The sequence below is a fragment of the Alosa pseudoharengus genome, unplaced genomic scaffold (assembly GCF_046254945.1).
Source record: "Alosa pseudoharengus isolate Yale_2024_CS ecotype anadromous, Long Island Sound unplaced genomic scaffold, YU_APseudo_1.1 YU_APseudo_1.1_scf_1, whole genome shotgun sequence".
Classification (NCBI taxonomy): Eukaryota; Metazoa; Chordata; class Actinopteri; order Clupeiformes; family Clupeidae; genus Alosa; species Alosa pseudoharengus.
In genome coordinates, this window is record NW_027468564.1 from 56,836,530 (window position 1) to 56,851,001 (window position 14,472).

At 40.4% G+C, this 14,472-nt stretch overlaps 2 protein-coding genes across 6 annotated transcripts in view; both read right to left on the reverse strand.

Moving 5' to 3' along the window:
- LOC143134245 (immunoglobulin superfamily member 1-like) overlaps positions 1 to 1,078 on the reverse strand; it is a 40,993-nt gene extending 39,915 nt beyond the window's left edge. For both annotated transcript variants that reach the window (XM_076294461.1, XM_076294455.1), the window contains exon 1: positions 956 to 1,078. In XM_076294461.1, coding sequence (XP_076150576.1) covers positions 956 to 989 — 34 coding nt within the window. In that variant the 5' untranslated portion in view covers positions 990 to 1,078. The remainder of the gene's footprint in view (positions 1 to 955) is intronic.
- A 339-nt stretch (positions 1,079 to 1,417) lies between these two features.
- On the reverse strand, positions 1,418 to 14,439 carry LOC143134272 (Fc receptor-like protein 5). 4 transcript variants are annotated; one of them, XM_076294498.1, is made up of 13 exons: positions 14,168 to 14,439; positions 12,701 to 13,060; positions 11,702 to 12,013; positions 11,246 to 11,593; positions 10,819 to 11,109; positions 10,321 to 10,671; positions 9,684 to 9,968; positions 9,150 to 9,488; positions 8,691 to 8,978; positions 7,741 to 8,076; positions 2,176 to 2,460; positions 1,615 to 1,863; positions 1,418 to 1,517 (listed from the first exon to the last, which is right to left on the reverse strand). In XM_076294498.1, the coding sequence occupies exons 1-13, from the start codon at positions 14,397 to 14,399 to the stop codon at positions 1,447 to 1,449; spliced, it is 3,747 nt and encodes a 1,248-aa protein (XP_076150613.1). In that variant the 5' UTR covers positions 14,400 to 14,439; the 3' UTR covers positions 1,418 to 1,446. The 4 variants fall into 4 exon arrangements, 3 of the variants coding, with proteins under 3 accessions (XP_076150613.1, XP_076150623.1, XP_076150634.1); XM_076294508.1 differs by lacking the exons at positions 12,701 to 13,060; positions 14,168 to 14,439 and adding an exon at positions 12,473 to 12,497; XR_012988632.1 differs by lacking the exons at positions 1,418 to 1,517; positions 1,615 to 1,863 and having other exon boundaries at positions 2,327 to 2,460; positions 7,668 to 8,076.
- Positions 14,440 to 14,472: the final 33 nt, after the last annotated feature.

A 14,472-nucleotide genomic window follows, 5' to 3' on the forward strand; every position in this document is an offset into this window, starting at 1 on the left:
TTTTCAGATTACATTATGTGCTTACATAATTGCAAAAGGGTCCTCGACTGTTGTAGAAAGAAATGGCTGATCTTTAATGCAATATCTACATTGCCCATTATCACCTTAAAAACCCTTCTATGATTAAGTAGTTTTTAAGTACAAAAGCAAGTACAGAGCAAGCTCTGTTTTGTTTGAAAATCAACAGAAGTGACGTTACCCAGCATCGCTTAGAGCAGTTGTTCTCAAATGGGGGTACGCATACCCCTGGGGGTCCGTGAAGGCATTCCAGGGGGTACGTGAGATTTTAAAATATACATATATTTAAAAAGTAGAATCCATGCAAAAATACTTATTTAATAAATATTTCAGGAAAATATAAGTTCATAAAATGAATTTTACATTTCAGTAGGCTATTCAATTTCATTATCCTAAAAAGCCCCCCCCATACCAAGATGGTTCGACCCAACCTGTAACATATGCCACCCGCCATCACCTGTCAATCACTGTCAAAACTCTTCGCGCTGGTTAGGGGGTAGCTGAAAAAATATTTCACAGGGGGTACATCACTGAAAAAAGGTTGAGAACCACTGGCTTAGAGCACCTTTAAGGGAAATTTGAATAGGCCTACATCACGTTTCGTAGTAGATTGCGGATGCATGGTGTTTTTAAACATTGCTTCAAATCCCAGCAAAGTCAGCTGAGGGGGAAACGAAAGTAGCCATTTTGATGCAAGTAAATTTCTTAATCGCAAAAGTTTTCTTTATACAATTACTTTTTCATTGATATCTCAAATTGGCATCAAGTAGGCAATAGCTATCACACCAATAAATGTCACTCATGGATTCGCTGACAAATTATTTTCTAGACACGTTTGTGATTTACATGCTAGCCATCCCACTCTTCACATGTAACGTTACAATGTATTTTGCAGTGTGCGTTATTTTGGATAAAAATAAACCCTTTTTGTACTCACAGATCAAAGAAACTACAGATGAATGCTCCATCATTCGTTCTTGAACTCCATGCGCACACAGCCTAGAAGTTTATTATGTCTCCATTTCCTGTAAGTCATGTGTACAGACTAGAGACGGCAGCCCATATAAGCCTAAAAGGGTTTGCTAGGAAGCACACTGCCGTCTCCGTGCTTGTGTACAGCCCGTTGTACAGCCCCCGTCGAGAGATCCCATCTCTTGTCTCATAGCAACAAATGTACCGAAATTCAATCAAGCTAGTAATTCGTGAAAACAAACAAGCAAATAAAAAAAAGCCTGAGGCTTGATACTTGAAAGCTTTCAGAAGTTTTGGGGGGCCTATGTCAACATTAATACACTTTTCACCAGTGAAGCTGTTTAAAAATCCACTTTATATATTTATACATTAAAAATACATTTACAAATTGAAGTTATAATCAAAACATTCATGGTTAGCTGATAATTAAATGTGACAACAATATTAAAGTAGGGCCTATGTCTTTGTATTTATGGAATACTTTGTTTTCAGTCTCATGTTGTCCTTGTGGCTGTTTCCAGGTGCAACTGTGGGGAAAATGTAAAGAGTCTCAAATATTTTCATCAACAGAGTTGTCTCAACCTCATGTAATATATCTGAGGTAAAAAAACAACTTTTCCACACCTCTGACTGAGACCCAGCTTCCAGGTGACCTTATTTTCTCTTCGATCTCACAAACATAGGACCCCTCATCTTTCTTAGAGATGTTTGGTAGCATGATTGTTCCAGAGGTTTGGTTTGCCACATGTAATCCATCCTTATAGAATGTGGCACTGAGGTTTGATTTGACACTTTTTCGGCCTAAACAGCGGAGTGTTAATTTCTGTCCTTCTTTCAAGGGATGCACTGGACTTTCCAGTATTACATTGCCACCTGCACAAGTTCAGAAAATTAGTGTGCATCAGGCTATGGTTCAGATTGACAACCACACATTAAACATAAAGGGGTCTGAACTCTATTCACATATTCATGAACGTTGAGTATTTCCTGTTTACAGGTTGAAAAATAAACACAATCAGTAAAGAGAAGCCATTTCGTCTTTGACCCATAATCTTTTACATGAATCCGGTATATTCATATTTATTTATATAAAGTGAAACTGGCTCAATCTGATTTTGTTCTTTTCTCTCTTGCAATTTATTCTCAGAGATATTTATTTCAAGTTCTGACTGCCCTATCACTTACTGTGCACGGTTATGTTGACAGCATTACTGCGTTTTCCAGATTCAGACTGGCACCAGTACACCCCACTGGCTGATAGAGTTAAAGAGCTGATGTTACATGTGGATGGATCCAACATCTGTGAATTCTTATCAAAGGGGCAGTCTGACAGCTCCTTTGATAAAGTGAATCGTCTCACTGACCAAACCGTTGCAGCATCCTGTGCTTTGCAGGCCAGAGTGAGAGGCTCAGATACAAAATGCTGGGATCTGCTGGGAATGACATCAAGCCAGACAGAGGGAGAGGGACCTGGAGGAGTTGAGAACACAGACAGATCAAGGGTGAGCTAGCTCTGAAAAAACAGACAGATCAAGGGTGAGCTAGCTCTGTACTCCAGCTATTCTGCCTATAGTCCAACGCACTCCATGAGATCATAGTTCCACACATGTTCCACAAAGGACATACAAGATAAACATATATAGTATAAGTATATATACTCTTTTGATCCCGTGAGGGAAATTTGGTCTCTGCATTTATCCCAATCCGTGAATTAGTGAAACACACTGCACACAGTGAACACACAGTGAGGTGAAGCACACACTAATCCCGGCGCAGTGAGCTGCCTGCAACAGCAGCGGCGCTCGTGGAGCAGTGAGGGGTAAGGTACCTTGCTCAAGGGCACTTCAGCCGTGCCTACTAGTCGGGGTTCGAACCGGCAACCCTCCGGTTACAAGTCCGAAGCGCTAACCAGTAGGCTTCAAGCAAAGAATGTTTATGAGACAGACTAAAAAGTATAGATTGCATCATTTTGTTATTTCACAAAAAGTTTCTGTAATTAAGGCTACATACTTGGGAAAGGCAGTTAGATAGTGTTGAATATGAAAATCATTTTTATCAACTAGTAGTTGTAGCCTATTATACAGGGAAGACACTGATTCATAACATCTGACAAAATTCATCATAAGAGGTCTGAGGAACACTGTGTGGGCAGGTCACTTTCCAAGCCTATGGACTTTTGAATAATATTCGAACAAAGGTTAATCGGAACGATAAATAGGGGTGTGAATCTCTCATGTAAAAGACATCTAGATACATGGGCACGATTCGATACAAGAAAAGATACATGTTCATGAAAAACGATTCAGTACGATTTGATTCGATGCAGAGGTAAGACAATACAGAAATAAAATAAAACAGTGCATAAGACACCATTGGTCGTTTCTCATATAGCCTACAAGAATAAAATAAGCCTACATATCACTGAACTCTCTGGGTCTATTTTGTTCCAACAGTAGACCCAATATGCAGAAACCTAATGCCAACAGTCTGAGTGAATATGAACAAAATAAGAATCATTTGTGCATCGTTTTAGCAGCAAGGGCCAAATTATTCTTTAACATTAAGGAAATCCCTTCATCAAACGTAAAGTAGGCCTATTTGCATTCCCAAACAGCAACGATAGCCTGTAGAGTAGCCTATTGTGTTCCAAACACAGAACTCATGACTTCAATAGCCTATTCACAGACTATTTAAGGTAACAGCCAAATGTTATGTATTATTATCACCAGACGCTATCACTGGTTACAACAATGTAACCAGTTTGATTAGTAAGTGTTTAATTTAAAAAACAAAAGAGTAAAAACTGTTAAACAAATGGCCGATGCAGAGCGATCAAGTTATCGTTGAGTGCGAGTTGTCACGTGCTTAAGTTGCAGTAGATGTATGGGCAATGAGGTCCTTTGACAACTTTGGGCAATGAATGTAGCCCAAAACGAACTGCATTACCCACAAATCCGTGCCATGTGTAGCTGAAATGTAATGTTTTGAAAACGAAAGTGGGATGAACGCACTCTACAGCATTAAAATGTATCGCTGCTGGCAACGTAAACGAGAGTCTGAGCGAGCAGAAACGTTTGTGAACCGATTCGTAACAATTAAATCGGGGAAACGACCGGTTCATGTCAGTTTTATTCTGATTATTGTTTATCCAGCTTCTACTCTTATCAGCCAAGTGGGGCTACATGCCCACCAAGTTTCAGACACTAATATCCTCTTCATCACCTACCTGTTATAGTCAGGGGGCCTATGTGGTTTCTGTGGGATTGAAATGTTAATTTTTGGAGAGTGGTTGGACTGTCTTTAGAGGTCATTGAACATGGAGAAAAATGATTTCCATTTTTTTTAACCTGTTTTAACCCTATTTTTGTGAAATTGTATATTTCACTATAATTAACACCATAAATATTGTCTAAATCACTGGCTATGTTGAATACAGTTCACAAAACAGTTATTTTATTATTTTCAACAGTATGATTGTATGTCAGTATTATGATTGTATGTCAAACAATTAGAGATAAGATCAATAACCAATCAGTTTCACCAAATACACATACTCCATTGCTGAAAGATAGCAAAATCACTGAATCACAGATGAGACCTCAAACAACATTTAATTCATTTACATATACACAACATATTAGATCTCACCTCCACAATGTCCTCATCAAAATCTACAACTAGTCTACTAAACCCTATTTGTACTCACCTTCTTAAGACTGGTCTCCCCTTCCTGGATAATGTTTTGCTCTAGATTATAAATAATTCTGTCAGGGCATGTGTGGGATAATTTTTACTTTTCTCATTGAATGTTCCAACTAGGATGGGGGGTTGTAAACATTTCACTGTGGGTAACCCTCAGGATGGGGGTTTGTAAACATTTCTTATCTCTGTTAAAATACCAGATGGCTAAGTGATTAATGGAGGGTGACAACTTGTGAGTTTCCATGGGTGTGGGGTAAGGTATAAGAATTGGCTTCACCCACAGATGTGTGGGCTTGTTACTTTGACATTTCATGTGTGTAACATGCTCCCGGCATCGTGAATAAAGCTGCAGTCTCACACCAGTTGTCTTGGATTAATTTTGACCACACATGTACCACAGTCGTTTAAGACATCTGTTATTAAGCTCTCCCTCAAAAAACCTAGCCTTGTATCTATACTGGTCCTCCTGGACCTCAGCGCTGCCTTTGACAGCATAGACCATGACATACTACTTAGGCTTGAAAATTTGATAGGCATCAAAGACTCAGCACTCGCTTGGTTTAGATCATACCTTCCTAACCGTCAACAATTTGTACAGGTCCATAATAAACCATCTACCCAGACTATGGTAAAATATGGAGTGTCTCAAGGCTCAGTACTGGGGCCCCTGTTGTTTAGCAGATGATACATAACTATAACTCTCCATAAAACCTGATGAATTAACCCCGTTAGCCAAACTTGACACATGTATAAGAGCTATAAATACATGGATGACGAATAATTTCCTGCTTGTGAACTCAGATAAAACAGAAGTCATGGTTTTAGGTTCAAAAAGATGAGGGATATCCTATCCACATCACAGGCTACATATAGTGATCTTACACTGACCTCATCCACAAGTGTTAAAAACCTGGGAGTTATAATTGACCAGGACCTAGCACTAAGTAATCACATAAAACAGATCACCAAAACTTAATTTTACCATTTAAGGAACATTTCAAAGATAAGGAAGTCCTTCTCCTTACCAGATGCCAAGAAATTAATGTTTTGTCATCTCAAGGATAGACTATTGCAATGCTATTGCAATGCTATTATGCTGGTTGTAATAATACCTGTCTAAAGAGCTAACCGTTTATTCAAAATGCAGCTGCTCACACACACAAAAAATATGAACATATTTTCCCCATCCTAGCATCTTTACACTGGCTACCTGTTAAAAGTCATTGACTTCAAAATATTACTTATAGTTCTTGGTTGTTTGCCTTCATTGAAAGAGGACACCTCATGAAGAAGCTCTTTTGTCTGCTTCTGACAGAAGAAGCACTTATCTATGCTGGCAGCAGCTGCTGCTGAACAAGTGTACAAAGTCCCTCTAGATGGACTTGATGCAGTTGCAGGTGTTGCTGCAGGTTCAGAAGATGGTCTACCACGTCTTTTCTGAAGACACTGAGTCTTGCCTGCTTCACATGATTTCTAGTAGCGAATCTTAGCATGCTGCAGATGCTCACTGTTACAGGTGGATTTGTAGCAGTTCCTGTGCCAAACTGCTTTGTTTTCTTGTAAGATAACTGCACTGTAACAATGTAATCGTTGGCTGATCTGTGATCCCCATCTCTATACTCTCTCATGGACAAAAACAAGAAATTTGGCGTATGTCTCTAGTGATGGTTCATTCACCAGTACACACATATCTGCCACTGGATACATAGCCCAAAATCTGTTTCTTTTAGAATATGTGTGCCATCACCTGACTAACAGAAAGACACACCTCAGAATATAACCTAACTAGACTGTGCCACCATGGACTATGAAAATGTGCTTGCTCAAATGTAGAAGGATAGAAGGTCACTAATATCACCAACAATGAAGAACAGAGCACTATGTGCTTCAGGTTATTCTATATTCTAAATTCTATCACTGCCAGCTATCATCAGCCAACTGTCAATGGTAGTCAGGGATGGATTACTGCATGGGCCTACCGGGCCCAAGCCCAGGGGAGACAATGAGTCAGGGGGCCCAAGCCATTGCATGGAATCATTGCCTCAATATCAACACATCATATCAACATAGGCTATGAATCTGATTGAATTGAAGTATTGGCCATCCCCAAAATGCACCAGAATATAGGAAATCACATCAAATACATTTTTTAAAATGTCCCCCGCAACAATTAGTGGGTGGCCCTTAATACATCTTGGCCCAGGGGCCTGAAAGTTCATAATACATCCATGCTGGTAGTGTCTCACTTTCTCTTTCTCTCTCTTACACACACACACACACACACACACACACACCTGTCTGTTTGTCTATCTGATCCTTTACCCTTTCTTTTCATCACACTTACATAAGCTACGGAAGGCCTTACAGACTTCAGCTGGTACTATGTAAAAGTCTATTAAGTCTATTAAACTTGATTTAACAGAGATCTCTGCACTTTGTGCTCTGAATGGGTGTAGACAAGAACTGACAGAGCAGGCTAGGCCTACACTCAAGAACACTAATAGGCATGAATTGATTGTATTGATATTGAAGTATTATTTTTTTAGCGGACAATTTCGAGAATTTTAGGCACAATTTCTTGTTAAAGAGATCATCAGCCTAAAAATGTTTTATAATGTTGTATTGTTTATGTGGCCCACTTTTGCACACCTTGTAGGCACCAAACCCTATGCTATAATACCAGCAATGTGAGGTTTATGGACAAAACACCATATTTGACCTTTTCTGAATTTGACCTTTGATTTGGGTCCTTCAAAACAGAGACATGTTTTTTTTTACTCTTAAGAACACCTAGAACAAAGATATAATAGTCTCCAAAAATTAACATGCGAATCCCACAGGCCCCCAAATTAGACACATAGGCCCCCCTACTATTACTGTAAGAAGCAGGATGGCTACCTACCTGTTACTGTAAGGAACACAGGATGGCTCATCACCGGACCACACTTTGAGAAACACTGCTCTTCATCACCTACCTGTTACTGTAAGGAGCACAGGATGGCTCATCACCGGACCTCACTTTGAGAAACACTGCTCTTCATCACCTACCTGTTACTGTAAGGAGCACAGGATGGCTGTACTCAGCGTAAGCGGCCAGCTCTTCTATCTCGGCTCTGCAGACGTAGAGGCCTGAGTGTTCTGGAGCAGAGGAACTGAGAGTGTAGGAGCCTCCAGCTCCTCTGCTGCTGTCTGACAGCAGCTCCACAGAGTATTCAGCCTCACGGAACTTGCTGACCAGAGGTAAACCTTCATTCACTGGAACAGCTTTGTACCAGTGAAACCTCACGCCAGGAAAGGGGGCTCTAACTGAACAGCTTAAAGTCACTGCAGATCCTTCAGTCACCCAGTGATTTGGACTGACTTCCAGCCGACTCTTAAAGTCTCCTGTGGCAATCAAGAATGTCAGATGTCAAATATCCATTTCACAGTACTTTGTGTTCTCCGAAAAGGAATGAAGGAAAACAGTGTTGAGTATACCTTTACATACAGTATATATCTTAGTACTTCAGTACTTATTTGACCACAACAACATGGCGACCGCCTCAAGACACAGTGTGCCTGGAGGCAGGAAAATATTTAGTGGCTCTTGACTATGCCTCTTGAATATACCACTCTGAGTGCTCTGAGCATAGCCTACCCTTGTGGTTTCAAACATTTCGCAAATTCCAGCAGCATTATGAGGTTACAAATGGTTTCAGTTGCAGACTTATAAATTAGAAATTGCATTTGAATTAATCATACCCTAATCTAGCACATTAAATCCATTTGGAAATTTGGAATTCTGTTGGAACTGCCACTCATTATTAAGAATGTCACTCTCTCAGAGCATTCAGAATAATGAACTTTCAAATATAAGTGGTAGCAGCTGTAAAACCAAAATTGTAGTATGAGTGCATAGATTATTGCATAGATTATGGTCCAAGATGCAATTCTTTTACAATTTTTGCAAAACTTTTACACAAGTTTCACAATTCTTGTGTCGTTCATGTGGAACATACCTTTTTCATGTACTGTTATGTTGACAGCATTACTGAGCTCTCCAGATGTAGACTGGCACCAGTACACACCACTGTCATATGTGTCTAGAGAGCTGATGTTGCACGTGGACTCGGCCCAAGTGCCTGATCTTGAGTTAAAAGGACAGTCTGAAAGCTCTCCAGATGTGTACCGCCTCACTGTCCACTCAGCTGGGTTCCCAAGCCCCTTACAGCTCAGTGACAGAGACTGAGATTGAAGGAAGTCAGTTCTGTTGGGACTGACCCTTAGCCAACTAGAGGGTGAAGGACCTGAAAACACATTTGAATCGATAATAAACTATATAATAGACTGCAACTATAAATACCCTTACAACACAAATCCACATCAATACCAGCCAAATCAACTTGGTGGTCAAACAAACATTTTCACAATCACAAACACAGGACTAGTGCTATGGGAAGAAATGGATATGAACTCACCTGTGACCCAGACGAGCTGATGTGGACTATACTGTGAGTAGTAGGCTGGGTCTCCTCTCTGCCCTCTGCAGACGTAAACACCTGAGTGTTCAGGAGAAGCCAGGGTCAGGGGGTATGAGCCCCCAGCTCCCATGTTTGTGTCTGCAACGAGCTCCAGAGAGTATGGAAACCTTGTGATGCTGTCAAATTCAACAGGAAACCCTTTCTTTGGTGGAACAACTTTGTACCAGAGAAAACTCCAGCCTGTAGTGGAGCCTCTGACCTCACAGGTCAATGTCAAGGAAGATCCTTCAGTTCCCCAGTTGTTGGGGGTGACTTGAAGACGTGGAGTTGGTTGACCTGCAAAACAAAAAGGGACATTTTTTGGACACTTGAGAAAATGTTTTTTATCCATAGCAAATAAAAACAGTATGGAAAAAAGCTATAGGGTTAGCCCTACTGATCTTTTCATGAACCAAGTGACTTCCACAGCTGACAGAGGCCTAGTAAAATAAAGCAACCATGACTTCATCCCCATGACGCAAAACAACTTACCATGTACGGATATATTGACAGCATTGCTGTACTCCCCTGATTCAGACTGACACCAGTAAAGTCCACTATCTACAAACGTTAACATTAGATTGCATGGCCTCTCATCCCAAGTAACTGCTTCATGCTTGAAAGCACAATGTGACGCTTTGTTGTGGTTTGTGAACCGTCTCAAAGTCCAACCTCTGGAATTGCCCTTCACTTCACAGGTCAGTGAGACAGACTCAAACTCTTCAGAGAATGGTGACGTGCGTGGATAGATGCTCAGAGAAGCTGGAGGAGAAGGATCTGAAATTTATCAGAGAAATTAGTCAAATTAATTACTGTCATCACATCAATGTCATCACACCTGAAAATAAACCTAATGGTGTGTACAACCAATAGCAGAAATTTTATTGCAAATTACATGATTTTGATATGGTTATCCGCTGTACTAATCAAATCAAAGGTATAGGATATTGAAGTTTAACTGATTGATAAGATGAAATTGTTTAAATTTAGAAAAAATGTTTATAAAAAGCTGATGGGTATCAGTTTTTGACATTAGAGAGGCTGAAAAGTTTGGTAACCACTGACATAAAGGCAAAATGACACGTACAATACAAATGTGCAAATATGTGCTCTTCATAGGGTATCTTACCTTTTACCCACAGATGCCTAAGGTTGCTGTAAGGGGTGTAAGAGAATGAATTTGGTCTCTGTGCTCGGCACACATAGAACCCTGTGTGTTCAGGACCCACAGAGCTGAGGGTGTAGGAGCCTCCAGCCTCTCTGCTGCTGTCTGAGAGGAGCTCAGTAGAGTTTTCTGATAATTTCAGCTCATGTGAATAGGCGTTGGTATCTTCTGAAGGGAGAACTTCCTCAATTGGAACAATGACTCTATAAAAGTGGAATCTCCAGCCAGATGCGGATCCTGATGCATCACACTTCAGAGTCACAGTATCTCCTTTAGCTGGCCAGGTTGGAGATACATCTAACGTTGGACTAGGATCTACAAGCATTACAGTACACAGTGATGTTGTCAAGTACAAATAAGAATGAATACACAGAGGATATCAACTTTAGGAGCATTTCATCACGTGTGTTGATACACAGCATGATGAATAAATTACTCCTCTGTGCTATGGTCATAACTTACTATGATTCACTGTTATCTTGACAGCGTTACTATACTGTCCAGATTCAGACTGACACCAGTACACTCCACTGTCTGCCACATCAAGTGAGCTGATGTTACATGTGGACTGATCCCTAGTCACTGTGTTGTTACAAGGACATCCTGAGAGAGAGGGAGTGTAATGGTTTATGAATCGCCTCAGACTCCAGCCATTGGCATTGTCCTGCGCCACACAGCTCAGTGAGAGGGACTCTGACTGAAAATACTGAGTTCTGTTGGAACTGATGGTCAGAGCAGCTTTAGGGGAAGGATCTGGAGGAGTAAGTGACAGGACAGGATTAAAGTCCACATGTTTTTCTTATCAAAGCATATTTACTCTACTAAAAAATACATTATAGCAATTTCAGTTTACTAGTAGCCTCCGTTAACTGGGTCTTCCAACACCTACCTATAACCCAGAGAAGTTTAGGTGTACTATATTCTGTGTGATAAACAGATTGCTCTCTCTCTCCTCTGCACACATAGACACCAGAGTGCTCAGGGCCAACTAAGTTGAGGTTGAAGGAGCCTCCATCTCCACTGCTGTCTGGGAGGAGCTCCAGAGAGTATTTAGAGCTGCTCTGTTTGTCTGTAAAAGTGGGCAGCTCTTCTCTGTAAAGAACAATTTTGTACCAGAGGATTCTCCACCTTGTGTCAGAGGTTGAGGTGTACTGGCCTAGACTGCAGCGCAAAGACACAGAATCTCCTGCAGTCAGCCAACCCTCTGGAAAGCCATATAAATATGCCAAAGGTTTCTCTGTTGAAAAGAACATTGAAATGCATGCAGTAATGGTGCTAGGTCTCAAGACACTATTTCTGATTCATGCTTTTTAATTACATAAATGTTGTGAACAAAATAACTTACTCTCTACTCTTATGCTCACTATATTGCTGAGTTCTCCGGATTCAGACTGACACCAGTAGTCTCCATTATCTGAAGTATTCAGGGAGACAATGTTATACACAGCTTTTTGTCCAGATGATTCCATTTCCAGTGGGAAAGTCATTGAATCTTGAATCAGTGGGAATGCCGTTGAACCTCTTCCCTTATTTAGATATTTTCTTAAAATCCAGCCAGTGACATTGGTTTGCACCTCACAGCAGAATGAGACTGGCTCATTTTCAAAGTAGTGTGTTCTGCTGGGTTGGATGCTCAGAAAGGCTTGTGGAGAAGAATCTAATGCAGAACACACATGCACAGACACACATTTTATTAGGTACTAACAATGTCATTATCCAATCTTGAGATGGCAACTCTATGAATAAAAGCAAGTAGGCTTAGTTAAGAAGTCTACGGCAGTTAAAAAATAAGAGTGAGAAAGAAATAGTAATTTACTTGGACAGAAATGACAATGGGCAGCCGTGGCCTACTGGTTAGCGCTTCAGACTTATAACTGGAGGTTTGCCGGTTCGAACCCCGACCAGTATTAGTGTGTAATTCACCTCACTGTGTGCTGAGTGTGTTTGACTAATTCACGGATTGGGATAAATGCAGAGACCAAATTTCCTTCACGGGATCAAAAGAGTACATACTTACTTATACTTATAGAAAACAATACATCCAAGAGGAACCAATTATATATAAAAAGTCAACCCAACCAATCCAGATCAACATGGGGGAGCTGAATGGTGTTACCTTTAATCCAGATCAACATAGGGGAGCTGTATGGTGTTACCTTTAATCCAGATCAGCATAGGGGAGCTGTATGTGTAGTGGTGTTACCTTTAATCCAGATCAACATAGGGGAGCTGTATGTGTAGTGGTGTTACCTTTAATCCAGATCAGCATAGGGGAGCTGTATGTGTAGTGGTGTTACCTTTAATCCAGATCAACATAGGGGAGCTGTATGTGTAGTGGTGTTACCTTTAATCCAGATCAACATAGGGGAGCTGTAGGTGTAGTATGCAGGCTCTCCCCTCTCTGCTCGGCACACGTAGAGGCCTGAGTGTTCAGGAGCAGCAGGGTTTAAAGTGAGTGTGCCCTCGGCGTGTGTGCTACTGCCTGGGAGGAGCTCCAGAGACTGCCTGGCCGCACCACTCCGGTGTGGAGCTTCTGGAAGCCCATCTCTGAACGGAACAACTCTGTACAGGAGAAACCTCCAGCCTACTAAGTAACTATCTACCACACAGCGCAAATTTACAGAATCTCCTTTTTCAAACTGGAAACGGTTGTCGTATATGGTGGGCCTGGTATCCATGACAAATATGACGTATGCCTTTGCATCTGTCGGAAACAAATGAGAAAACAAATTATTCTTTTTAGAAGTTATGTCAAGCCAGCATATTGCATTCAAAACAATACAGTCAGAATGAAATCTCCAAGATGTAGACATTTTAACTTAGTCTTGTATCAGCATCCTTTAATTTCCCATCACATAAAAACAAGAGAAAAAAATGCATTTAAGTAAGCGCTTAGCAAGAATTAAAAAGAGTTACTTAAATAATTTAAAAATAATAATCAAAAATTTAACGTGGGGCACCTAAAAATAAATGTACGAAATTCTTTAGAAAATGGATTGAGATGCATTCCAGTTAATCACCTCTCATCTAAACATGAATCCTTTTAAATGTATGGTGTCAGAAATTATGGAAGGAAAAATTAGCAAAGGTTTAAGGGCTTTCATTTCAAACTCACTGTCAGGAAACAGAAAATCCCAAATAGTTATATACATGGCCTCTGGTGGTCAAAAACAAAGTCCAAAATGTAACAGTATGAACTTTTACCTTTACAAAAAAATCTTATATATTAATTAGTATCATTATTTATGTTAAAGAGAAACTATGCAGCATTGGCAATTTCTTTGCTGTTTTCTCAGTTTTTGCTTATTTTTCACTGGCTCTGTCATGACGAATGTCTGAGAAACTCCATCACTACCTTGTTCTAGCCGCTGCCTGGCGTGTATGTGTATTTAAATGCAGTAAAGCAATTCGTTACACTCGTTATACTTCCTGACACTGAGGCCGTCAGCCCACCAGCCAAAAGCTGCAAGGGTGGTTTTTCCGCTCACAGGCGCTAGGGGGAAGCGAGACGGCCACCATTCAACCCAAAAAAAGTAATATAACCATTCCAATGACTCCGAAGCTGTTAAGTTAAGGTAAATTAAGCTAAGAAAACCTGCATATTAAGCTAAAAAACCTGCATAGTTCGCCTTAAAGTATTATCATTATTTATGTTATTTATATTAAGTATAATTTTTTTCGTTATTTTTTTAGCAACATACATTTAGAAGGGTTCATTTTTTTTGACACTGGATTTCACCTAGGAAAGCCGAGCTTCTAACCTCAATGTATATGGGTACGGTACACATTACATAAGCCATTAATGCCTTACCATGATGATGAACCTCTATATAGTGGCCTTTACTGAGTTCTCCTGACTCAGACTGGCACCAGTATATTCCTCCATCATAATGAGAAACAGCTTTGATGTGGCATGTGCCGTTTTCCCAGGATGATGCTCCTCTAGTGAAAGGACACTGGGAGATCTCCATACAATCTGTGATTCGACGGAGAGTCCAATCAGTTCCATTTCCTGCACAGCTAAGAGACAGAGACTCAGACATAAAGAGAGCTGACCTGTTTGGATTGACACTCAGATGACCTGTAGAGTCAGGATCTGAAAGGACAGAAGAGGAA

Coding starts and splice junctions, on each gene's coding strand:
- LOC143134272 (XM_076294498.1), bottom strand. CDS start 14,399: ATGTCTGAGTCTCTGTCTCTTAGCTGTGCAGGAAATGGAACTGATTGG. Junction 12,014..12,700: donor TATGTTGATCTGGATTAAAG/GTAACACCACTA, acceptor GTTCTGCATTAG/ATTCTTCTCCACAAGCCTTT. Junction 1,518..1,614: donor AAGCTGGGTCTCAGTCAGAG/GTGTGGAAAAGT, acceptor TTTTCCCCACAG/TTGCACCTGGAAACAGCCAC.